This window comes from Urocitellus parryii, chromosome 10, assembly GCF_045843805.1.
Source record: "Urocitellus parryii isolate mUroPar1 chromosome 10, mUroPar1.hap1, whole genome shotgun sequence".
Classification (NCBI taxonomy): Eukaryota; Metazoa; Chordata; class Mammalia; order Rodentia; family Sciuridae; genus Urocitellus; species Urocitellus parryii.
This window is the reverse complement of record NC_135540.1, coordinates 139,424,164-139,450,635: the sequence shown is the minus strand read 5'-3', so window position 1 is coordinate 139,450,635 and position 26,472 is coordinate 139,424,164. Positions and strand designations below refer to the sequence as shown.

Sequence of the window (26,472 nt, the reverse complement as noted above, 5' to 3'; positions counted from 1 at the left end):
TAGTGCAGTCTTGGCTACTGGCCTCATCTGTTTCTTCTGAACCCCTGCTCCTTGTCCCTCCCTCCCTGTTTCTCCTGAAGGCACAGCTACAGTCATCATCACAGATGTGATCATTCAGTTCTCCTCCTTAGATCCCTTCTCTTTGCCTGCAGACATGTCCATACTTCTTGGTGACCTCACCACACCTCACCACACGTCCATCCGCTCCTCCTGTGGCTGCATTCAGAGGCGTTGGTGCCTCCAGGCCTTCACTCACCCATTTGTCTGCCTTTTGTTCTTTGATTCATTACGTGCATCTCATGCATCCATCTGTTCCCCTGAAAGCCTCACTTCTAACCACCACCTTCTCCCAAAGCTTCCCAGGCCCTATCTGAAAGCCATCTCCCCTACCTCTGAAGTCTGGTACCTCTTTTTCTGTACTTTTGTTAGGCTGCTTCTCACATGAGCCTGGTAAAAGAGTTATTTCTCCATGTTCTCTTCTACCACACTTCTTGGGTGAAGTACTCTTAATACTGTGTGTTTGACAGTGCCGAGGTTTGATTGATTGATTGATTCATCATTTCATTCATTCTACAGATCTTTACTATCTACCCCATGCCATACACTGTGCCAGGCATGGAGTATAAAATAGTGAGCACAGACAAACATGGTGCTCCTTTACCTTCACAGAGCTGTGAAAGGATTCATACATACGGGCAGCATTGCAGATAGGATAGGTACTGCAAAAATAGAGGAGAGGAATGACTTTGAGGAATTCGGCCTTGTCAGGGAAAGAGTCCTTGGAGAAGCCATAGCATGAGCTGAGATCTGGAAGAGTGGGGGTTAGCCCAGTAACCAAAGGAAAGAGGGAATGGAGTTCAAGGTAGCCCTCGCACAGTCCTATGGAGACAGCGTCTGCCCTCTTGTGAAATTCAGAGATGCAAAAGACAGTTTGCCACTCAGTGACTATTTATTGAACAGGTGGAGAAAACACCATTTGGAAAGACGAGGTTGATTTTAAAAGAGAAAGCCTTTTGACCATCGCTTCCACAGTGGCTTCTGGGGTAGAGTCCAGGCCTGTGCATGCACTATAACGTTGCAGTGAGGGGCCCTATCCCAGCTGTCCTCTTTGCCACCTTCCTCCTGGTTGCTCTGCAGCATCTCACCACGGGAACTTCTTTCCAGATGTGTCATGTAGTAGTGGAAGAATGAGTTTGACACAGGAGATGACATCATTAGGAGCATCTCTTTAGGATTTTGAAACAAAGTGTATTTTCTACTTCATAAACCTTTCTCTCAGGGCTGAGGTCGTGGCTCAGTAGTAGAGCATTTGTTTAACACATGTGAAGCACTGGGTTTGATCCTGAGTACCATCTAAAAGTAAAAAAAAAAAAAAAAAAAAAAAAAAGGAAAGAAAGAAAGAAAAACCTTTCTCTCACAAAATTTGAAAATATAAAAAAATCCTCTGCATTTTCTTAATTTCATCAGTAGATGCAAACATGGAAGTGCTTCATATAAATACTCCAACAGAGAAAATAATATATCCCAGGTGAATTTTATTTTTTATTTTTATTTCTTTGCAGTACTGGGAGTCAGGCCCAGAGCCTCGTACATGACAGGCAACTGGCCTACCACTGAGCTACATCCCCAGTCCCCAGATGAATTTAAAATAAGCCTTGATACTTTGTCTACTTAAACTTTATATAAGGCAATTTTCATTTTTATTATTTTGGAACACATTAAAACAATTATTCTGATGCATAGAACGAAGAAAATCTTATGTTTAGCTTCTTAGTTAAAAGATTTGTTTAACGCTAGATGGCAGTGTAAATGTTTAATTTCTTTTGTTAGAGTTAAATACTAATTTAATAGGTCATTAAAATGGAAGCTACAGTGGCTTGTGGAAGCTTTACAGAATTGGTATAAAGCTGTCAGTTTCCAGTTCCTTTTTTTAGTACCTGACAACTTAGGTTAAAGATGCAGTCATAGAGACCTTTTATACAAGTCCATTGTTAACTTCCCTTTGCCTTGAAAAGGCATCGAGCAGGGTGGATGCTGTGAACGTTGGCTTAGCTCAAGGCACCCCTTGAAAGCCATATGAATCTGGGAGAACCATTTTATCTTCCAACAGCAGTGTCTTCCTCTAGGCAGAGGTCAGCAAGGGTCAGCCACACCAGGCCTAGCCCTGCCTGTGTCCTCTCATCCTATCAGCTGAGAATAGCCTCATATTGTAAATTGGTTGGAAAAAAATAATACTCTGACTTTACCACACAGAAATTGTATGAAATTCAAATCTCAGTATCCATGTAGAGTTTTATTGGCACATAACCAGCCCATTCGTTTGCATATTGTCTGTGACTGCTTTGGGCCACAACTGTACAGCTGAGTAGCTGTGCAGACATAAGGCCCACAAAGTGTGACATGTTTATATCTGGCCAACAATGGGGGTGATAATCACTAGGAGTACTTAAGAGGTTCAGAGGAGTCAATATAATTGAAATTTACAGGAAAAAAATAGTGTAATTATTTCAGGGTGTGATTCTGCAACTGTGCTAGTTGTTTGTTGGTTTTGTGGTGCCAGGGATTGAACCTAGCAGCACTTAACCACTAAACCACACCCCCAGCCCTTTTTTTATTTTTATTTTTTTATTTTGAGACAAGGCCTCTCTAAGTTGCTGAGGCTGACTTTGCATTTAAACCACTGGAATTATAGACATGTACCACTATGCCTTCATAACTGCAGTAGTGTTGAGGCAGGCATCCTCAAACCCAGAGCTCTGCTCCTCCACACTGTTTTTCCCTTTCCCAGATGCAGTTGCAACAACTGTGGGTCTGGACCAGCTCTGCCACTCCTTGCTGTGTGGCTTAAGCACGTCACTTACCCATCTTTGAGCATCACATAGAACTCTTAATTCCTAAAGCCTTCTTCCTCTTGAGCAGTCTGTGGCCATGTTATAGAAACTCAGGTTTTGCTTTTTTTTTTTTGGTGCTACAGTTCATTAACAACCCATGCACTCTGAGATCCACATCTATTCTGTCTTTGGTCCCTTTTAAAGAGTCATACCTTAAGTTCCAGTCTCATTTCTGTCATGTGTTAGTCATATGAGTGAATATAGCTCAACACCTTTGTGCTTGTTTTCTTTCTAATGAAACGTGGATAGTGTGAGGATTGGATTTGTGTGTGAGAGCTCCTGGCACACGGAATTGCCTTGATGAATGGAAATAGAGCTGGAACCCCATCTGACTACCATGTACTTGAGGAGGGGAATTATTGAACAAAACAAAACCCACCCATTTCCTGTAGGGTGGGGTGATGGAGAGAAAGAGAGGAGGGAGGAGGGAAAGACTGAGGATTCGAGAGTCACACCAGTGATATCAGCTTTGTCAGAGACGATGGAGAACAGCATCTTTATCAGCTTCAACATTGGTTGGTTGACATCTGAGGTCTGCAGGTAGGTGGCCTTGTGATCCTCACTTCTTAACCAGGGACAGACCCGCTCAGCTTTTGGTGCCACTGAACAGTGTAGTTCCTGGAACCCAGAGAGCAGGGCCAGGCCCCTGTGTAGCATCTTGAGAGAGGAATAGGGCACAATCCCTGTTGCCTACAGGTGGCAGCAAAGAGAAAGGAGTGGTGGCTAGGTGTGTGTCCAGTTCTTCTGCCCTGAGCACCACTTTTAGAAGTTCCTGCTTCTGCCACCGGGGAGAGGTGAGGAGAGAGGACGTATCATCTGGGCAAGCTGATCCATGCAAAAACACCAGAAACATCCCACTGCCGACCTGTCCCCTCCAGAGGGAGAGAGGCCACCCGTCACCTCCCATCAGGCTCTCCCTCCTGCAGGTGGCAGGCTGTCTGCAGCCTTTCTTTTTCAGTGCCTTCCCTCCCAAAACAGTGTGCTGGCCTTGACCTGCTTCTGGGTCCATCTTAGATGGAGTACAATCCTGGAATTGAAAGAATATGCATAGAAATATTGCTTTCAGACCCGAGAGCCTTTGGTAGTTTGACATAATTAGGAAGCTATGATTTTTTTTCCAGAATATAGAGCTCAGACTTCATTGACCCATTTAATTTTTTTTTAATAATGACATTTTACTAGAGCAGAACAGCATGCAACCAGGGTAGCCTCTGGCTGGATCTCTGAATTATCTTAATTAAAAATAGTTTTTCCAATTCTAGTAGATGTACCTTTTCTAAAATATCCTGGCAACAGAACATACCAATTAGTGAAAACTTTCTTTGTTTCTGTTGTTGCCACTGAACGAGAAGAATTCTGTCATTTTAAAGGTTAGTGCATGTGTGTATAAACAATGTATCCTAAATGAACATCACCTTTTAATTGAATAAGGAACTTTATCAAATTAACCTTTAGACCTTTTCAAATTCACTGAGCTGGGTTTCCATTAAATCAAAATAATAGAGTAGGAGGATGTTAATCTAATGTCCTTGGAATCAGTCATATATAGGTCTGCTCTGTCCACAGGGGTATAACTTGGAAGTGAGTACCCTTCTGGTTTATGAGCCCCTGATCCCTTTAGCCTCTATTCCCGATGAGCTGGCTTCTAGCAGGGATAAGTGCCAGGCTCTGGGTGCTTCTGCTCACCACTCTGATTCCTCTTAGAAGAATGGCCAGTTGTGGCTTCACCATGTTCAGCCAGACAGGTGAATAGATCAGGGTGCTAAGGAACATTGGAATGGGGAAATGCTTATCCCTCACCCTTCAGTTTCACTGAGAAGAGGAACATTAATTCTCCGAGAGGCTGTGGGCTTCCCTGCTTCTTCTAGTTCTCCCCCCAAAAATGTGAAAGTGGAGTAGGAATGGGAAAGGGTCCATGCCAAGAAGGAGAGGATGCCAATCTTATGGGGGGGCTGGGAAGAGGAGCCCCGTGCTTCACTCATCCCTTTCTCCTTTAGGTGGGCCTGTCCTCAGGCTGAGCGTGGTCCCTGCTATGTGTGTCTTAAGTTTTTTTTAGAGTAGGATGATGCCAATAGGTGTTGGGGTTGAAGGTGGGGAATCCGCTCAGGAGAGTCCTAACTAGTTGTAGCCACATATCAACCATATTCTCTAGTTTAGCCTTATCTTTTTATTTAGTTCATTCAGAAAATATTTGATTATTGATTTTTCAGCCTGCTAAATGCTAAGCATTATTTTTGGTGATGCAGATACATCAGCGAATAGGCAGACAATAGTCCTTGCCTTTGTGGAACTTAAGTTTTGATGTGGAGTGAGGGGACCCAGATAAGAAACAAAATAATAAGTAAAATGTAAGATGTTGAACAGAATAAATATCAATGTTGGGAGGAGAGAAGGGAAGGGGCATATGAAAGATCAGAACAGATACAGTTTTATAAAGGTGAATTAGGGAGGGCCTCATTAAAATGGTGACATTGACAATGCCTAAAAGAAGTGAGGAATTTGTTTGTGGGGTATCTGGGGAAAGAGCATCCCAGAAGGAGGAGACAGCCAGCAAGACTGAGGTCCTGAGATGGAGTGTGCCTGCAAGGTTGAGGTGCTGGAGGGGACTGGTATAACTGGAGCCAGAGCTGGGAGTAGAGGCGAAGATGAGGCCAGAGACACAGCAGGGTGCCAGGTCTTACAGTTCCTTTTAAGGATCTTGTAAGGACCTTGGATTTTTATTCTTCGGTGAGAAGCCGCTGGGAGGTCTGGGCAAAGGATTAACAGGATTCAGCTTAGTCTCTAACAGAATCAGCGTGGTCTGTGGTCCATGGTCCGTGGTCCGTGTGTTGAAGCAGACCCTGTAGGAGGCCACAACTGTAATCCAAGTGGGAGGCATTGGTGGCAGGCCCTAAGAGGCAGCGGTGGATGCGACCGTCGATAAGAACAGGCAGGTCCTGGGAATGTTTCGAAGGTAGAGCCAATAAGATATGCTGATGGATTAGATGTGAACTGGGAAGGAAAAAAAAAGAGCTACAGATGATACCAAGGTTTGAGTCTTGTGCAACTGGAAAGATTGGAATTGGCACCGGCACAGATGGGGAGGGCTGCTGGAGGAGTGTTTGAGGAGAGGCTCAGTTCTGAACATACTTGCAGTGCAGATTGTACATCTGAATGGAAATGTTGGACAGGCAGTTGGATAGATGTGTCTCAAGGTCAAGGAGAGGTCTAGATTGAAAATAGAAACTTGGGACTTGTCAGCTTGAAGCCATGGGACTAGTGAACTCACCAAGGTAACAAGTATAGGTAGACAGTGAAGAGATTCAGGAACCAGGTCATGAACTGCCCATTGTAAAGTGGTTGGCAGTTAAGAGGTGTCAAGAAGGGCTGAAGACAAGCGGCCAGGGAGGGAAGGGGATGGGACCCTGTGTTATCATGGAGGTCAGTGCAGCCAAAGAGGAGGAGGAGGGATGAGTGCCATCAAATCTACGGGAAATAAGAAAGTAAGGTATGTACTGAGCACCATGACAGTTGCTGGTGATTACTGCTGACGCCAGAATGAGGAGGGTTAAAAGCGTGATTGTATCAGGTCCAAGTGAGAATGGCCAGGAAAGCGGTCACCCAGAATGGAAGCATTGCTGAGAGAAGTTTTACTGAAAAGGGGTGACATTGAGCAGTACCTGGCAGGGGAGATGGAATGGGATTGGAGGTTTGGTTTAAAGTTGTTTTTGTTTTAAAATTGGGGAAAATAACACCATGTTTGTATGTAGGTAGGAAATATCCAGCATGTAGGAATATTTTGATATTAATAAGTAATAAATTCATATAGGTTCACTCTGTGCCAAAGTCCAAGTATTGGATGCATACATCACGTCATCCAAGCTTAGTGGTGCAGGAGAAATGAGAACTGCCAGGGTCATTCTAGTGCCCAGGTGGAAGGAGTTGCTGTCACCAGGAGATGCTTCCACAGAAGCAGAAGAGCAGGTGTCTATGGGCCCAGAGGAGGAGCTTACAGGAATTCTCAGAAAACTGAAAGCAGAGTGGTCACTGACACTGAAGATGAGGAAGGAGGCGAGGGCAAGTTGAGGAGACTAGAGATGTGGAATGGTCATTCAGGAGAGGGGCAAGCAAAGGCACCAGCATTATTGCCAGGTGCCATTAGGGGGCCACTTAGGAGAGTGATCCGGTAAGGCAGTATCTCGATCTGTCTGAGTCCCACTTGATCCTAGGCTCACCTACCTGGAAAGCCGTTCAGTACTGGTTCTTTTTCTGCTATTGGCCACATCAGGCCCTGACTCCCAAATATTTCTTCTCTCATGGCCTCTACTCCTTACTTCCTATAGGCCAGGCCTGCCTGGTAACCCTGAGATTAGAACACACAAAACCAGATAAATTAAACAAGACCCAAGCAGACAAGTTGCTCTGAGTGCCAAATATATGAAGGCTGTCTGCTGTGCAGTCTTTGCCGACAAATGTTTTTCTCACTTCAGCTTATTAAGCCCTAGCGAGCATTTACTCGAATCAGAGCTATCCTCAGCTCAGGCTCAGGTTTGTGGCCCTTGCATTGTATGTCATAGTAACTTTTCCCTTTCCCCTTAATAAATTGTCGAACTTTAGAATCTCCTTTAGTTTCTCAATATTTTAACAGGAAATGGTTGAAAGACCGTTTGCCACACTTTCTTCTTTTTTTTTTAACATATTTTTTTTAAGAGAGAGTGAGAGAGGAGAGAGAGAGAGAGAGTTTTTAATATTTATTTTTTAGTTCTCGGCGGACACAACATCTTTGTTGGTATGTGTTGCTGAGGATCAAACCCAGGCCGCATGCATGCCAGGCGAGCGCGCTACCGCTTGAGCCACATCCCCAGCCCCCACACTTTCTTCTTTCAGAACAAAGAATCAGTTATGGAACATTTGGTCTCAAGAGCATTATTTCTTATCTTTCTAAAATTGTATCATAAGGACAAATGGTAGTATTAGTTCCTTCCTTTCCGTTTCCAGTGCTTTCTTCTATTCCTTCTGGGTCTGTGTCTTTACTCTGCCTCTTGCTCACCTATGCCCTAGATCTCACATTCTGTTAATACTTCACCTCCAATGTCTGTTTAATTACTGGAAGTTTTACATTTGGATCCTTCTCCTCTTCCCAATCACTCACCTCCCTTTTCCCTTTCTTAAATTTCATTTGAACAAAAATTTATTGAGCCCATACCTATCACATGATGCTAGGAATACAAAGATAAATAGGACAAGATTCTGTGCTTAACCTCATCAACCCAGGACTGGATCTTCCCCATGGTTCCTCCAGCATGGTATTCCCACAGTTATCTTTACCAAGCTCAGCTTTTCCATTGGCCACAGAATAAAACTCTGACTCACTGAAGGCCACCAAGGATACATCCCTTCCACCTGTCCTATGTCCAGCCAGTTTGAACCACTCACGGTTCTTCAAATTCAGGGCTCTACTCTTGCCTCTCATGGCCACACCTGCCTTTCAAGATTAGTTTATAGGTGTCCTCAGGAGAGTAAGTGCACACTCTTCTGAACTCTTCTGCCTTTTATGGCATGAGAGATGCCTTAGAGAGAGTTGTAACATCTGAGATCGGAGTAGTTGCCCAGGGTCACACCCCAGCTCTGCTGATGACTGCTGGATAGCCTTGCAAGTTGTGTAATCTCTCTGTGCCTCAGTTGCTGCATGTGTAAAATGGGAATTTATAGTAGTACCTACCTCATAGAGTTTGGGGAAGTTAGTAAGCAAATATATGTGAAGCCCAGAACAGTGGTTAGTGTTGGTGATGAGAAGTGTCCACAGCCTCAGCCTTTGTTTATGCTCTATGAACACATACATCAGCCTTAGGTGTTACTTGTTGTAGTACAGTGTATTGAAAACAGAGTCTATATTTTGTTTCTATGTCTTAGAGAGTAACTTTAATTTCATAAATCATATTGGGTAGATTCATTTCATAATATACATAGTACATGCCCAATATGCATTATAAAATTAATCTGTTGATTTAGTATTTATAGTAAAAATCAGGTTGTAGTATATGACTTCCCACCCATACCTTTTCAGGAACCTTTACAACAGTGTCTTAAACATTCTCTTCTTCTCAATCCTCAGGAATGCTCTAGTTGTATAATAAATTAATAGACAGGGCTGGGGTTGTGGCACAAGTGGTAGAGTGCTCGCCTAGTATGCATGTGGCACTGGGTTCAATTCTCAGTATCACATAAAAATAAAATAAAGATATTGTGTCCACTTAAAAAAACTAAAAAATAAATAGAACTTCATGGTATTTGGTTATTTTGAACTTGTCCTTTCTTACAATACTAATCAACAAAATAACAAAAATAAATGTTCCTTTAAATTTCTGAACTATGGAATAAACTTACCACCCAGTTTTTTTCCTCCTCTCTCCCTAAAGTAATTGCCTAATCTAAACTGATATCCAACATAGTTCCCTTTAATTGAGTCTAATTTTTAGAGAAATTGAGATCTCTAATAAAATTATCTCTCTGTACATAATAAAGAAAATAAAATTAAACTTTGATAAAGTTATATGTGCATATCCTATGAGGATATATTTCTGGAAATATTTGACGGATATTTAACCTTTTTTAAAAAGTAGTAATTTTGTTAGAATCTAATTTGAAGCTGCATCATCAGCAACCTTCATTACTTTGATGACTGTTTTCAAGTGCCCACCATAGACCTACTGCTATTCTTAAAATATCATGGGAACATTGAGTTAGAATCCCTTTTCCAGCCAGTCTGTCTCCTGTGTGAGTCCCTGTATGTGGCCCAGCACCTTAACACTTCCAAACCTGTGCTCTCTTCTGTTTCTATGGCTTTGCATGCCCTCAGGCAAACCCAGAACTCCCTCTAACTGCTCCTTATCTGCCTCTGTACCCAGGCAATCTAGGCCTCAGATTTGTCCTCACCACCATAGACACTACCTGGCTTAGGTTTTTTTAGCAGTGGTCTCTTAACCAGGGCTGAGGGCACGTGGTTTCATCTGCCTCCAGGCCACCCACACAGAGGAACCATGCAAATAGCAAATTCCCCTGTGTAAAATCCTCCAGTGGCTATTTCCATCAAATACACCCTTGATCCCAGCTTTGGTATTGCAGGGACCCTGATTCAACTGATGGTGGACTATTTGTATTTTGTATGACCACTGTGTTTTTGGAAAACCTATTGATATTGGAGAAACAGCTATTACAGAGTAACAATTTTAAACACATATATACATACTCATCATAATACCATCCATATTTATTTAAAAAATAGTGTAGACATAATGCTAGGCACATTTGATGTAGAGATACTGACCACATGTGTATGATGTGCTGCCCCTTTGAAGTGACCCTTGGTGCCCCAGAGGTCCATCACTATTGCTTGGTTTCCATGGAACCAGCCTGTTTACTCCTTTCCCCCTTCGCTCAGATATGCTCTGGTGTGGAGCAAAGGTGACATGGTTACTCTGAGCACCATCTGAAGGTTGGGAAACTTGAAGCTGGTCCTCCCTGCTGTGTTCTGTGTGGGTACTTTCCTTTTCCTGTATGAACTGACCACTATCACTTTGGATTCCACATCCACCCCCCCACACACACACCAGCACCATTCACTATAGTTCCTTGTACTCCCTGTTTCTGTGTCAATCACTCCTATAGTTCAGTACCCTTTGTAGGGGTTGATACTGAGACTTGCTCAATTTTGAGCCCCCAGCCCCTGGCCTAGTGCCTGACATATGTAGGTTCAGTATATAAGGCAGTGAATGAATACATTGTGAGGACTAAATACATACATAGGGTACCTGTAAGACACTGAGAATAGCATGTGGCGTATAGTAAGTGCTCAGCTCATACTAGTGCACCCACACTGTGCCAGCTGCCATTCTGGGTGCTAGGGAAACAAAACCAGACGAGACTCACACAGTCCTTACTTTCGTGAAGCTTGCATTCTGCTGACAGCAGAGAGACATAAATATTTACTCTTTCAGGGAATAATAAATACAATAAAGAAAAATAAAGCAGGATAAGGAACAGATGGCAGTAAAGTGGGTTTGGGAGTCCTAGCTTGCTTCCATGTCACAAAGCAGAGAAGGCAGAGGGCAGCTTTGACACTGAGAGACAATAATCTGACCAGCACAGGTGGGAAGATGTTGTTAGACAAGTGCTGTGGGGAACCTTGGGGGGACAGGTGTTGTGGGGAACGGTCAGGAAAGGTGACCCAGGGCAGCCATCCAAGCAGAGGCCCAGTCTGAGGGGAGGCAGGAGCCTGCTTGGTCCGCTGCTGCTCAGTATGTGGCCAGTGTGAAGTGCCTGAGGGGTGAGCCACAGGAAGCGAGGCTATGGGTAGGCGTGGGATGACCAGGACTTGGCGTTCTGCCCTCAGTGAGAATTGGTGGCTAGCACCGACACATTTGTAAGGTCCCTTTAATTTGCTGTATTAATTCTGAATTTGATGTGGAGTCCAGAGTGTTGAATTGGACTGAGCAGCATCACCATTAGTAATGATGCTGCCGCTCCTGCCCGGCTCTTACAACCATGAGCGCTGTAATAAAACTACCATATTTTGAGCTTCAAGCTGCTGTGTAACTAAAAGTGGCAATTTTAGGATGGTGTAATTTAATATCAAGGGAAATGATATTTTTTCTTAAAGCACCTTTGTTGTGAGTTGTGAAGACTGCTTGTCAACATCAAAGGACTGCATCCCAAACCAGTTTCTCACAGATATTTCAAGAACCCCAAATCCATTCCCTGTCCTATTCTCCAGGCAGCACCCAGGATGAACTGCCAGTCATTGGGTTGCACAAAGCCATTTTGGAGCCCCCCATTGTTCTAAAGTCAAGTCCTCTGTTCTTTCCAAGCCCTGCAGGCTTCTGCCTAAACCATCTGTCTCTCCCTCCCTTAACTGACCTGCAGTTGGGGCTATCTGGGAAGCTTTTTCTGCCTCACAGCCTTCATGTGCCACCCTCTAGGTCTTTCTCCCACTTCTCAGCCCAGCCGGTTCCTCCTTCTCCTCCAGGTCTCAGCCTTGGTGTCAGTGGATCAGGGAAGCTGTTCCCTTCCCCCTGCCCACACTCCCTTGGGTCTTCATTTGCTGCTGCCCTCTTATTTTCTTCCTCTGTCCTTATTAGCCATATCATGTCTGAATATGGGAGGATGACAGATGCAGAACGTGACCAGATAGACCAGGATGCTCAGATATTCATGAGGACCTGTTCAGAAGCAATCCAGCAACTCAGAACAGAAGGTAAAGTGCTCTGAAAGATGCAAACAGCCAGCCATGGATGTGTCAAGTAGTTCAACAGGATTCATGAAGAGCAACCACCCACAGTCCCTCTTAGGTTCTTACTGAGAGTCAGAGTTTAAAACTTCAGAATCTTTCCTGATCCATGTTTTAACAAACTAAGCCAGTCAGAATCACAAATAGGCCACCACTCAAGTTAAACAGATGGGAGGAAGGAGATGGATGGACCTCATCAAACAGAACCAGAAATTTACTAAGGGGCCAAGGTCAGAAAAGGCAAATTATATGTGTGCATACATGCGTGTGTGATGTCCACGAGTGCCTGCAGTGTGTGGCAGTTAGTGGGGCAGGTTGGCTGGCATGTGGATAATAAAGTAAGAAGGCAGCTTATGCTCCACCTGCCCTAGCAATAGTAAACTGGTGTCACTCTCTTGCAGTCAAGAGGAAGGATCTGAGCTGTTGCTGCTGAGAGAGGCATCCCCACTCTGCCATATTTGATCTGTGTGGCCTGAGACAAGTCACTGAATCTTCCTGGGCCTGTTTCTTCCTCTGTAAAATGCAAGTGATTATAGAAAGCATCTCAGCATTACTATGAAAACTGAGCTAGATTCCTAGAGCTGACCCTGGCACCAGAGGGCCATTGTCACCTCATTCTTGCCCAGTCTCATTCTGGTTGAAGCACTGGGATGCCTTCCCAAGCTATGTGTCTTCCTCACATCTTTTAAAATGTGTTTAGACAGGTAGAGCACATGAAATGATCTAGCATTCCAAGTGTCAGGGTGCCGTGTGTTCAAGACACAGACTTCTCCTGGGGAAGCTTCCATGAGAGCTGATGGGCCATCAAGAGAGTCTGGTGAAAGCTGTAGACATTCTAGAAAACACAAAACACTGCGAAGTCTCACAAAATCCCTGAGTCCCTCGTGGGATCTCAGCTCTGCAGCCCTACGTATGGTTATACTCTTCACCTCTGCGTTTATTGAGATGCCTAGAAAGTGTATGTGAACGTTAATAAAACCAGCCATTAAGTATCAAACCACAGAACCTGAGGCTCCTTTTGGCCTCCGAACCTGAGTTTCTTCATGTGAAAGTGGATATAATCAGAATCGCCACCTGGTCCCTTCAAAAGGTGGCTGTGTAGGATGTGAGCTCAGTGTCCGCATACAGCAGGCACTTGTCCCCTCCATGAGTGGTAGTTGTCTTACCAGACTAATGGGTACAGACTTCAGTCTGCTAAGTCTATCAGACTTCTGTGTGGTAGTCCACACAGGAAAGGCACCTCTGTGACTGGGCGTCATGGAAGGTTCCTAGAGTGGAGAGTTCACCTCAGTTTTGAGGGGTCCTGGGAGTGTGAGACTGGGAAGAGCTGGGGCTTTCCAAGCCAAAGCACAGTGCAGGCCCAGAGGGGGTGTTAGGACTTAGGCTTGATTTTAGCATGTTATTAAAGGTCAGCATGGGTACTGATGCTGCCAGTACACATGGGGTCAGTCCTCAAGAAGGGACTGCATCAAGGACTGTCCCTGAGTGCTATAATAAACCATGAATTATTTGACTAGTTTTCCTCTGGCTTTAATCTTTCATCTGGCAAAGCCTTATCTTACTGTTAAAAACAGTTTCACTTACATAAGACTTGCTCTGTGGTTGTGTTTTAAAAAATACCTTTAATAAAGAAAGGGAATCTGATGCATTGTTTTTAGGCTCATTGAATACAGAAGCCTGAATGTTGTCTTTTCTGTTACAGCCCACAAGGAGATACATTCCCAGCAAGTGAAGGAGCACAGGACTGCTGTTCTGGATTTCATTCAAGATTACTTAAAAAGTATTTCATCTTCCCTTAAAGGTCAAATGTGGCCTTTCACAATAGATGAATTCAGAATTCAGCTTTGCTAGCTGAAGATGGTAGTGTCTCATTATATTTAATGATACCTTTGCCTGAGAAGCCATTTTAAATGGTCTCTGTTCTGCTATTTTCCTTTCAACAGGAGTGTGTAAACTTTACTCAGAGCAGAGAGCCATTCGAGTTAAACGAGTGGTGGATAAGAAGAGATTGTAAGTATGGCCTCTGTTGGTATTTCTCAGTTAATAATAATAATAATAATAATAATAATAATAATAATAATAATAGTGGTAACTCAAGTTCACAGAGCACTTCCTCTGTGATGTATATTGAGATTGAATTTCTTTATAAAGTGCCTTAGCTAGTGCCTACTGCAGTCTGTGTGCCAGGTGCTATGCTCAGCTCTGTTGGCTCACAGGTACTGTTACTCTCCTCAGCTGAGGCTGAGCAGGTTGGGCTACTCACCCATAGCCCCACAGTCTGGAGGTAGCTGAGCTGGGATCGATTTGAAATTTGTGCTCTTACCCATTTTGCTTCTTAATTATTCTATGAAGCCATTTTACCCCAATCTCTGTCCCCCACATATTTCTTGTTATCTTTGAAAGAGTTTTTCTGAGGGAGGAGCTTGGCACAGTGACCAGTGCTCCATAAGGCCATTGTGACCCATGTACTTGTGAGATGCCACATGCTCTGAGCACACACCTGTTTTCAAGCCCAGCACCCATTTCACACAGGCACTGTTCTGACTTGTCCAAGGCCACACGGCCAAGAAGTAGCAGACCAGGCACCAGTATTTCCTGTGACACCTCTGTGTGCCTCTGTCCACCTTCCCATCTGGGCTCACACAGCCTCCTACAATGTTGGGCACAGTGCACAGTGGCAGCCATCTCAGCAGCCCAGCCCATCATGGAGACTGAAAAGCATCAGTGGGCTGGATGTGGTAACACATGCCTATAATCCCAGTGGCTAGGGAGACTGACACAAGAGGATCACAGGTTCAAAGCCCATCTCAATAACTTAGCAAGACTCTACCTCCAAAAAAAAAAAAAAAAGGCTGGGAATGTAGCTCAGTGGTTGAACACCCAGGTTCAATCTCTGGTACAAAAAACAAACAAACAAATAAAACACCTCAGTGAGTACTATGTCCATACTCTGAATCTTGAGCACTTCTCAACTAACTTTGGAAATATTCTAGAACATTATGAGAAGATAGCATGACATAATATTTTGGGACAGGTTTCCTTATATCATGTCAGGTGCCCCCGAGAGTGCTCTCAGGTCCAGGACTTGGCCTCAGCTCTGCTCATGACTGGTTTCTCATAATGAACAGATACAGAGAGGAACATCAAAGGGGGGGGGGGCCTATGGGACAAAATCCTTATGACACCAGAACACTTAGGAGCCCCCAGGACACTTTCTAGGGGAGTCACACAGCATGTGACTCGTGACAGTGGGTGAAGTGTGGTCTACCAGGGAAGCTCAGGAGTGACTCACTACCCAGGGATTTTACTGGCACCTGGTCACATGGCACCTTCTCTCTGGCAATATCAGAACTCCAGGTGCCAGCAGGAAAGCAGGGTTGGGCGTCACAGCCTTTCAGCTCACATTGTTTACACCCAGCTTAGTCACGGGGAGCTGCTCCTCTCAGCTAGATGGCACAACTCCTGAAAGTCCAGGTTCTCAGATGCACCAAGAGCTAGCCTTGCAAGCAGGCCCTTCTAAGGATGGCAGTCTGAGGCCTTCCATGTGAGCTTTTCTCTGCACACTTGTTAAATAGATTTGAAACAGTAAATGCCAATGGGTAGAAGCATTTGGGGATGATAATAAGTAGATCAGGCAAGTTATCTGACAGCAGATAGTTACTATTATATAATGTACCAAGAGAGTAATTTGAGAGAAGCAAAAAATATAGTCTTTGTCCTCAGGGAACTTAGAGGCAGACTGGGCTGCTATAAAAACTTGAAAAATTAACCAACTTAATCAGGACATAATATTTTGGGACAGGTTTCCTTGTATCATGTCAGGTGCCCCTGATAGTGCTCTCAGGTCGGAATCAGTGAGGCCACCAGGAAGTCCAAAGAGAGAAGCGGCTTGGTGGAGGGTGAGCACAAAGCCCGGGCCCCCAGTGGCCAGACAGCCTGTGCTGGAGTTCTGGCTGCACTTGCCAGCTGTGTGACTTGGAGCAGATTGCTTTATTTTTCTGTGCCTTAGTTTCCTTGCCTGTACCATGGAAGAATTAATAGTATCTATCTTCATAACTATAGTGTTGTGGGAAGAAGATGAATGGATACATAAAATACTTGGAGTAATAAATGTTAACTTATCATCTACCATCAAGCACCTGCCACATGTCAGGCAGTATGTTAATTTATTTCCTTTAAGCCTTGCAACCACCTTATTAGTAAATATTAGTATCTCATTTTATAAATGAGGAAACAGGGGCTCGGCAAATTTGAGTTTGCTGCCCACTGAACTGCAGTCTGAACCTGAGTGATTGGGCAGATTTTCAAGTAGTGGATCCATGTTGGCTTTGAAAATTCCAGGAAGCAGGCAGTCCAGGTTTGGGGAACCGGTGAGCAGAACGTCCCAGGCAGAGACCAGTTTGTCTAATCAGGTCCTGGGAAGCAGTTCAGACTCCGATGGCAGGTGATGGACCCTGAAGGTGGGAAGGTGGCCACTAGACTCACACTACTACCAAGGAGGAGCAGCAGATGTCACTGCACAATGCCAGGTGGAGACCCAACAGGTATAGGAGGAAAAGTAAGAGGCTTTTGCTGCTTCCTCCTCCATCTGCCCTTGGCAGAGGTTTCAACTAAAATACACATTAAAATCAGTCAGATAGGAAGTCCTCTGTAGACAGTGAAATGCAGCACCGTTTCCTGCCAGCTAGCTGCCCTGCACCAGTTACTTTGTGCACAGACCTGGAGGGAAGTGGGGAGCTGTGCGTCCCTCCACAGTGTAGTCCAGCCCTCTACTCCTGGCTCCTCACCTTGGGCAGTGGGCTCTGTCTGAGGGAGGTGGGCTCACTCCCTTGCTTGCTGTATCTCACAGGGCCCGGACACAGCAGGCATTCAGAGCCACAGCAACTGCACCCCAGCCTTGTTTCTTAGGCAGTCCCCAGTGACACATGCTCGGCCAGGACCTACCACAGTTTTGCCCTAAAGACACCTTGCTCTTTGAGGCTCTTGGGCCTTAATGCTTGCTGGTTTCTCCACCCAAGAATGCCTTTCACTTATGCTTATGTTCTGTTTCCCCTACCCCCACCCAGTTCATCTGGTGAACAAAGTTCTGCTCATCCTTCCTGCCCCAGTGAAAATTGCCTGCTCTGTAAAGTCTCTTCCAGCTCCTTCAGGCAGTGCTATGGCTCTCCTCATGGGTGCCCTGTGTGCTGTTCACAGTCAGGTGCAGCACATTGTCTCTTCAAGATGCCACTGGCTTATTTGTCCTTGTGCCACCTCAGCTCATTATACAGTAGTGGAACTGGTGCATTGTCAAGTTGAATCGGTGAGTTCTTTTTTTTGTTGTTGTCAGTGGTTATTGTTAAAAAAAAGTTGTTCGTATGAAATTGATTTGAGAAATCTGACTGCAAATATTTTATGGCATTATTGTCACTCATGTTGGTTAAGGAACATCGTGATTGCTGTAATCTGTTCATGGTGTAGGAAGAAAGATATTACATGCTAGGATTATCTTCGTAGAACGGTGCTGTCATGTTAATCTACCATACCAAAGGGCTCTCGTACCAAACTGGATGAAAGTTCTTTTGTTCATTAAGCCGTAAACAGTGTCAGTTGACCTTTCTGCATTTTTCTGACCATGAGTCTATTTTTTTAAATGTGAGTGCCATTATTAGATGGAGGTTCTTTACCCATCCTCGAGGCGTTTCACTTCTGACGTGGCAGTGGCACCCGCCAAGCTGGGCAGAGGGACAGTGATCACTGTTATTGGGGTCTTATGTCTGCTCTTCTGGCCCATCCTCCAAACATTCACCTTTCACTAGTACACTCATGTTCTTAGAAGTGGAAACTTTGGGCTGCTTTCCCTGTCTCAAGGGAGAGCTGAGAAGAGTGAAATCCGTTAGTGGGAGGTGAGGGTTTCTCCCACCACTGAGCAGGTTGCACACCAGCAGCTTGGGAGGCCAGAGCTCTGCAACTACTGCAAGGCCCTCATGTGGCGCCAAGCTGGTGCTGAGCACGTGGACTATGAATTCTGGAAGACAAGAGCTCTGGGGAAACCCTGGTGACTTCAGTGAGGTGTACTTATCTGATCTCACCTAAAACTTATGTAGGTTTATTTATTTCCATTGTCACACAGGTTAGAGAGGCACTTCGTGTTCAGAGTTCTCATAGTCTATGCAACCTCCTATCCCAGGCCTGCCTGCATGGAGCCACGACTGTGCGGACAGCTGGCCAGTGCACCTTGGAAAAGGCTGCGTTGATCCATGGCTAGGCAGGACATCTTGAGTTATTATTAATTGCTTCCTAATATTGATACAAAAGATCAACATTCTACTGCATTTCATTTCTTCTCCTCCTTTTATAGTACATAATATCGCAGTACTTACCTGGTAATTGAAGAAGGCACTTTATATTATAATTTAGCCCTCTCACCCCTTCCGAATTCTAAGACTGGTAAGGAGAGGATTGTATCTTTTACTTCTTTGTATCCATCACCTCTAACCCAGGGCCCTATACTTCGTAAGAGCTCATAAGTTTTGCCAGTAATTGGGGATGATGATAGTGGCAGTGATCAAGATGAAGAAAGAACAAAAAGAAGCTCTGCCCTGTGACAGCAGACCCATGACAGAAATGTTGCACTGTTTACTCTGTAACAGGGCCTTAATCATTGCCTAGAAGAGAGAGCAACAAACTACGGCCTATGGGCCAATCTAGACCTTGGCTTTGTTTGTACAGCCCTCCAACTGAAAGTTTTTTTTATATTTTTTAAAGGTAAAATAATAAGAAGAAAGGCTGTGAGACAGACACTATATATAATCTACAGAGTCCAAAATATTCACCCTGTAGCTCTTTACAGAAAGTCTGTGTAGACTTGGCTCAGAGCAGAGTCCCTCAGAACCATTTCTTTGCTTCAGTATTTTGCTGTCTATTGTGGACAAGGTGTGTGTTCTACAGCATGTGACAGGTTCTGAGGTTATGCCACAAGTGACTAACCCAGCAGGCAGATGACACTTGAGCTGATGTGTAGTCTGTTTAATGACGTGAAACAAATGATCGGAGGGCAAAGTCAGAGGGCTGCAGGTGCTTGCTCTTGTTTTCTGTGCTTGTCCTATGACAGGCCATCGTGAGCAGTGTGTGACTGGTCCTATCTGTGGCCCATTGCGCCTTTGCTGTGTGAGGGACAACTTGGTCCAGGCAGCAGGAGCCATTGCCCTTTGCCTGGAAGCCATGTTGGGTGCTGTAGACGATCCTGTGACAGACCGAAAACACTCTTCCACCCAGAGCCTTTGTTTGGGGCAGGAAAACAGCATAAGAGCAGTCCTTAAATCTGGAAAAAGAGCCATTTCTCTCTAAGATTTATATGGGCCTTATTTAAGGTTTGCAAAGAATTTCTCCCATGTTTTCTTATTTTAAAGCCCAAAAATCTCTCTCCCTCCCTCCCTACACCTCCCCTTTTACGTCTCTTTTTGTTCTTTTAAAATTTTAAACAGAATCCTAAGGTCCTCAAGGTGGGACCTGGAAGCCTACTAGGCAGGGGTGGGCCTAGCCAGGTCAGTGTCCATCAGAATGGGGTAGATGCTGATCCTCCCGAGAACTCTTAAAATGGCTGTTTTCAAATTTCCTTCAACTAGTTAATTTGTAATTTCCCTGAGGATCTCAGTAGATACTCTGTGTATAATTAGAATCTGTTTTTATCAGTTAAAAAAGAAAAAAAGAAAAAGGCACTCCCCTATGTCTCAGTCCACTGCACTGCAGTCTTTCATTCATTTAAATTGAAAACTGGTACATTGCCATCCTCTGGATACAGAGATGGCAGATGTTAAAGGAACCTTCATCCAAAAGTCAATTATGCCCTTCCCCTACCAAAACAGTTCAATTCTGGAGCCATGAAGTGAGGTGGGGTAAGAGGGGTGCAGTGTGGGCAGCTGAGGTTTCCCAGTGGAAGGTCAAGCTGAGCAGCATGGTCAACACAGCAATCAGCCCCAACAAGAGGAGTGGTGCATCCCCACCAGGAAGAGTGGCGGGCAGCAGGAATGAGGGGTGAGTGCCTGTAAGGGGTTGATCAAGGAAGAAATAGAGGAGGATAGGCAGGTTTCTCACTATAGAAGTGAAAGGGAAGAAGCCAGAATGAGGCCTGTAGTCATGGGACAGAAGGAAAGGTACTAATGTGAACTCATAGTATCTTATTTCCACAGGCAGCATGGAAATGAATATGGTTGTGGGCATGAATGTATGTGTACATACAAAAATGCATGCATGTGTCTTTTAATTCTGTCCCCTGGGAGGGCCTGGATGCAGTGACACCCCAGTAGCAATAAGCAGATCTTGGTTTCTGAGTTTCAGTGTCAAGAAACCACCCTTCTTGCAGAAATGACTGGTTCTTAGGCTGGGGCAGGGAGAGCACAAAATGAGCCTGGAACTTTTGATTGTATCAGAAAGCAAGGAAGGACTCTAGGATAGGGACATGTCTAAAGTGTAAAAGGGTTTCTCCTGGCCCACTTGGAGACCACCGGAGCCAGAAGAAGTGACAGCAGAGTACAAAATATTTCATGAAATAAGACATCATGAGTCCATTGGAATATGAATAATTAATTAATTAAAAGTTTGAAATATATAATGTGAAAGCACCCTCCCCTCAATGCTTGTTAATTACAAAGGGGAAAAGATTAATTTTTGTGGTGGGATGCCCGGCAACTGCCACCTTGATCAGTGGGCATAGTGAGAGCACACCGCCTGATGGGCTGCCGTGAGGTTTCAGCAGCACTTGTGATGTCTGCCCAGCCTGACTCCTGTCACCAGGAAACGTCACACTCAAATTCAGAGACATCTTGCTGAATAACTGGCATATTATTATGTGTCAAAATCATGGACTCAAGAGACACTGAAGGAACTGTTCAAATGAAGGAGATTGAAGAGAAATGACAGGTAAATGCAACATGTGATTCTGAACTGGATCCTTTGAACAAAGGAGATTATTGAGTTGGTCAAAAATGAACCAGGATATAAGGAAAAGATGGGAGTCATGTATTGATATGCCTTTTCTGATTTTGATGGCTGTACTCTGGTTATATCAAAGAGTACATTCAATAGTCAAAGGTAATTCAGTGGTACATGCCTATAATCCCAGTGACTCAGGAGGCTAAGTCAGGAGGATCTCAAGTTCAAGACCAGCCTGGACTACTTAAGACTGTCTCAAAATTTAAAAAAGAAAGAAAGAAAAAGAAAAGGGGACCATGCTTGTATAATTTTATCAAAATGGATTCTACTGTTATGTATAACTAAAAAGAACCAATAAAACTTTTAAATAAAAAGAGAAGGGGGGAAAAAAAGGAATGGTAATACAGTGGTAATACACCCATGGGGTTGGTTCCCAGTACTGGGGGAAAAAATAGCCAGAAGTAAAGAAGCATCAGTTTGGCAACCTACTCCCTGATGGTTCAGGAAAAAGGGTTCTTTGTACTATACCTCCTTGCCGCATATAGTTGTTTCATAGTGAAATTTTTCAAAACCACAAAATACATTTCATACATTAGAATAAATGAATTTAAAATGATATATGAAGGGGAGGGCACGGAGCAACTGGAACTCTCATATGTGGCTAATGCAAATATGAAGTTATTCTGTCTGTATTATAAAGAGCCATATAATTATCCAAAGTTAAATGCCATCCTGTGACCCAGAAGCTCGACCTAGATTCTCTATGCCTAGAAGATCCTTTCTCCCCTATGCCTGGCAAAATCTTACCCTTTTCAAGATCTTAACTAAGTGACACTTACCCTGTGAAGCTCCCAATAATTTCTGTGCTCTAAAATAGTAGTAGTAAGAGTTTATAAAGCCTTTATATTTTACATGGCACCTTTGGAATCTGTGTTAGTCTTTGCATCCACTCTGAGTGGCCGATGTGAAAGTGGAAAAAGCAGGTCTCTCACCGTCAGGAGGTGAGAGTGAGAAAACCTCAGTGAGCTACCTCACCAAGAGGGAAGGAGGCTGAGAGTTCAAGAGGCGGCCCAGGAACGCGCCTGCTGCGGACCGGGCTCCACGCTAGGCCCCTTCTCATTTCATCTTCGCCACATCCCTTTGAGGAGGGTGGCGTTTTCTCGGTTTTACAGATGAAGAAAACTCAGAGCGAGAGGATTGAAGCAAGGTCATGCAGTAGATAAATGGCAAGCTAGGACCAAGCCCTCTGTTGTCTCCAGGCCCTCTTCTAAATCTGTCTTTCTCTGCCGATGGCTTAAGGATCCAGCCTCCAGATGTGGGGTCTGTGGAACTGCTGGAGGAACCTGATGACCAAGGCAGTCTGCAAGGGCAGCAGGGCATCTGCTGAGCACCAGGGCCAAGGAAAAGGCTGCCCACACCTCTCCCCTGCCAGTCTGTCAAGACTCCTCCTGACCTTCCGCTGGTGTGCCAGCCGAGGGATCTGCTGCGAGTGCGCCAGCGCTGGAAGACCCTGCTGAGTCACTTGTGCAGATCACTCAGTGCACCCGCTTCTCAGCTCTGAGTCATGAATGGATTTCATCACTTCTTTTCCTCTGATGGCCTGCACCTTGCCGGTGGCCATGTGTGCTGGACGCGTATTACTTCAGAAGAAATTTTCTTTATCAAACCACTGCCATTTCTCCTTCCACACTAATGACAGCAACTGCAACCACAGAACAGTAGCAGTAATAGCTCATACTGTGGCTGTTGGCTGTGCTAAGGAAGCATTTGCAAATAAACAAGGAATTCGACAGGAAAGATACCCTCACAGCCCCATTTTATAGATGGGAAAACAGGCTAGGAACTGTTAGGCCATTTGTCATTTAGTAACTGTAAAAAAACCTGAAAATTCTGGTTGATACATGTCTTATTTTAAGCTAGTTTCAAAATTGGCTAATGTGTCAGGTTACTAAATTATCTTTAGCAGTATTTGAGGTAAATTGTTAAGTAGCAAATGTTAAATTTTATAATTATATTTATATACAAAATCAAATGTGGAATGTTTATTCTTAAATAGATTCATCCTTGGAGCTGTTTGTGTGGTCTCTTTGCGTACTGCATCTTTTAGGCCTGTCCCTGCTGCCCTTGTCAGAAACTCCTTCTTTGCTGCCAGTGGTGCTGCGTCGCAGGCGTGTGCCACAGCTGGCTTGTCGGGTCTCACGTGGGCAACTTCAGGTTGCTTCCATTTCTTGACTAAGGCTGTTGTGAGCATGCATTTGCAGACCTTCATGTGGATACCTCTTTTCATTTCTTTGGGATGAATACCTAAGTGTGGGTTGCTCTGCCATGGTGGAGATGTTTCTTAAACTTAGTAAGAAATTGCCGCAAGTTTTTCAAAATAGTAACACTGTTTTACATACCTTCTAGCAATATGTGCTTACATACATTTCGGGTCCCCACTACGATCAGGGGCTGATTGTTTCCTAAGCTGTCCCAGTGAATGCTTGGGGGTTTCTCATTGTCCCACCTTTTCGTGTGTTATCGACCATTTGTATATTTTTTCCTGAAGCATCTATTCAAGTATCTTACCACTCGCCTCCCCTTTTTTTCTTTTTCTTCTTCTTGGTTCTTTTGTTTTGTTTTGGTTTGGTTTTGTAGTTGTGGGAATTGAACCCACGTGTGCTATACCACTGAACCACATCCCCGGTCTTGTTTAGTTTTTAAACTTTGAGTATCTCACTAAGTTGCTGGGGCTGGTCTCAAAGTTGCAACCCCCCTGCCTCAGCTTCCTGAGTCACTAGGATTAACAGACGTGCCCTATGTCTAGCAATATGTTACCCATTTCTTGTTGAATTATCTGTCCTTTTGTTGGTTTGTATAGGAGTTCTTTATCTATTGTATATACAATTACTTGGTCAGATACGTGCTACAAATAATTTTTCCTGTTCTGTGGTTTGTCTCTTTATTTTCCTAATGATATCTTGGATGAATAGAAACATGATTTTGAGAAAGCCAGATTTTTGAAATTTTTGCTTTCTCTGCCCAGAGGTCACTAAAATATTCTTTTATGCTTTCTTCTAGAGTCTTTTTGACTTGATGGTTTGTTTAGGTCTACTGTGTGTGTCAGATTAATTTTTTGATGGAGTGAAATGGGGTTGGAGTTTATTTATTCTTTATAAATATCTACTCATTCCATCAATGTTTGTTAAACAGACATTCTTTTCCTCGTTGAATTGACATAGTGTGGACTCCAGAGCTAGGTCCCTAAGGTCCTGTCCCAAACCAGCCGTGTGTTTTATGACCCTTATGAGTGTCCAGATTTCCTCAGGCCTCGGTTTCCTTCTTTATAAAAAGGTCATTACTACTAGTGCCTTCTTTCGATTGTTGTGGAATTGAATACATTTATCCATGTAAGTGCTTATTAGAAAAATGGCCAGTATATAATAAGCCCCCAGTAAACATTAGCTGGCATTAATAAGTCACCCTCACATGTTTCCATTGTTCCCTTACTTACAGCCTGCCTGGCAACATGGACTTTATCACAGACCCTCCTAGCACTCTGCCTGGGATTTTCACAGTGTCATATAAAGCTGTTACAAGGCCTGTTGTTTCATAACGGGGCCTGTTGTTTGATATGGCTGTGTCACTGTAGTAAAGCATAAGAAGTAAAATCGAGAATCAATAAATGGGATGGATTCAAACTAAAAAGCTTCTTTTCAGCAAAGGAAGCAAAGTTTTTCTCTCTCATTAGCCATTTACTGGTATTTGTAAAGCATCCATTTATTCAACGTATACTTACTGAACACTATCAGTTTTCCATTACTGTGACAAAATACTTAAGATAACCAACTTAACAGAAGAAAATGTCTATTTTGGCTCATGGTTTCAGAGGTATTGGTCACTTAGCCCTCTTGCGTTGGGCCTGGGGTGGCAAAGGCAGTCTGTTCACTTCATGGAAGCCTGGAAGTGAAGACAAACAGGAAGGGGCCAAGGTCCCAATATCCCCTTCAAGTGCATATCAGTGACCTGAGTACTTCCCACTAGGACTCACCTTTAAAGGTGCTTATGGGCTGGGGACTAGGCCTTCGGCACATAGGCCTTTGGGAAACCCTTATCTAGACCATCAGCAAGCACTGAATGCCAGGATCCAGGGCTAAGCAGCAAACGTGACTCATGAAGGCAAAGAGCTGCTCTCACAGACGACAGATAAAAGACAGGGCATGACAGACTCATCACTGCTGCGGAGGAAGCAAGCAGGTGCAGAGGAGTGGCAGGGTCCTTGGGTAGCAGGGAGAGCCTCTCTGAATAGGTGTAGCTACGCCCCCTGGGTGGAAAAGGAGACCCCTTGTAGGAAGAAGTTCAGGAAGGAAGTGCAGAGATGGTTCCACCTCAGAGGTATTAAAGACTTGTGCTTTTATAGTTAAACTAAGTATTACTTATATGTGGGTATATAATATGGGTCAAAATTATGTTTCTACTGTATGTATATGTACACACACTCACATATTCAGCAAGACTTTTGAATTAGTGTAAAACTAGTGGATTAGTGAACATCCGGCTTTGGGTTTGTTGAAGGTAGGGCCTTCACTGCCCATTCACTAAGTGTGGTGTCCATCGGGGGCATTTCAGACTGCAGCCTTCTACTGATGCTGTTCCCATGCTGTGGCTGGGGACACGGAGGGTGCACAGCCCCTGCCTGAGGCAGCAATGCCTATGCCTCTTTACAGGTGCCCTGTGGAGGTGTGTCCAGATAGCCGCTGGTCCGTGAGGCAGTGACTCTCTTCTGTTGTCAAAAAGAGTAGCATAGGTTTTACAGCAAACAATTGTTTATTTTTAGATCTAAGCTGGAACCTGAGCCAAGTACAAAGACAAGAGAATCCACATCCTCTGAGAAAGTTTCACAGAATCCTTCAAAAGACTCTGAAGAAACACTTGCCACTGAAGAGCATCCAGGTATGAGTTAAAGTTCAAGCCTTGCCCTGCATTCCTTCCTCACGGCGCTGGCCAGAGTGCAGAGGAGGACAGAAGCAGCAGCCCAGCCCCTGCCAGCTGCGTGTGTGGTTGCTTGAGCCAAGGCCGGCGGGAGGTGGCCGTGGTTTTGTCTGTCCACAGTTGGCTGAGAAGAGCCATCCAGTCACCTGGGAGCTGGGGTCCAGATGAAAGGGCCTGCTTGAGCTGTACACTGCCCGGGGATTGGGCTCTGCTGAAGGGCCGAGGGAGGCAGTGCTACCCTCCAGGCAAAACCCTATGCTCTCGGCACTGTCCTGCCAGTCCTGCCAGGGCGAGCGTGTGACCTCGGTGGCTTTCGTAGCCAGTCAAGCCAGCAGGACAAGGTGCAAGAGTGGGTTTATGTGCTGCCTGTCGCTGTGGATACCAGGTACCCCATGACTTTTTAGACTTTATATCCTATTGTCACAGACATCT

General features: G+C 44.4%; 1 protein-coding gene across 5 annotated transcripts in view; it reads left to right on the top strand.

Moving 5' to 3' along the window:
- Positions 1-26,472, top strand: part of Stx18 (syntaxin 18) — a 124,035-nt gene that overhangs the window by 68,620 nt on the left and 28,943 nt on the right. For all 5 annotated transcript variants that reach the window (XM_077803360.1, XM_077803359.1, XM_077803358.1 and 2 more), the window contains exons 3-6: positions 12,008-12,123; positions 13,859-13,936; positions 14,100-14,166; positions 25,886-26,001. In XM_077803360.1, coding sequence (XP_077659486.1) covers positions 12,008-12,123; positions 13,859-13,936; positions 14,100-14,166; positions 25,886-26,001 — 377 coding nt within the window. The remainder of the gene's footprint in view (positions 1-12,007; positions 12,124-13,858; positions 13,937-14,099; positions 14,167-25,885; positions 26,002-26,472) is intronic.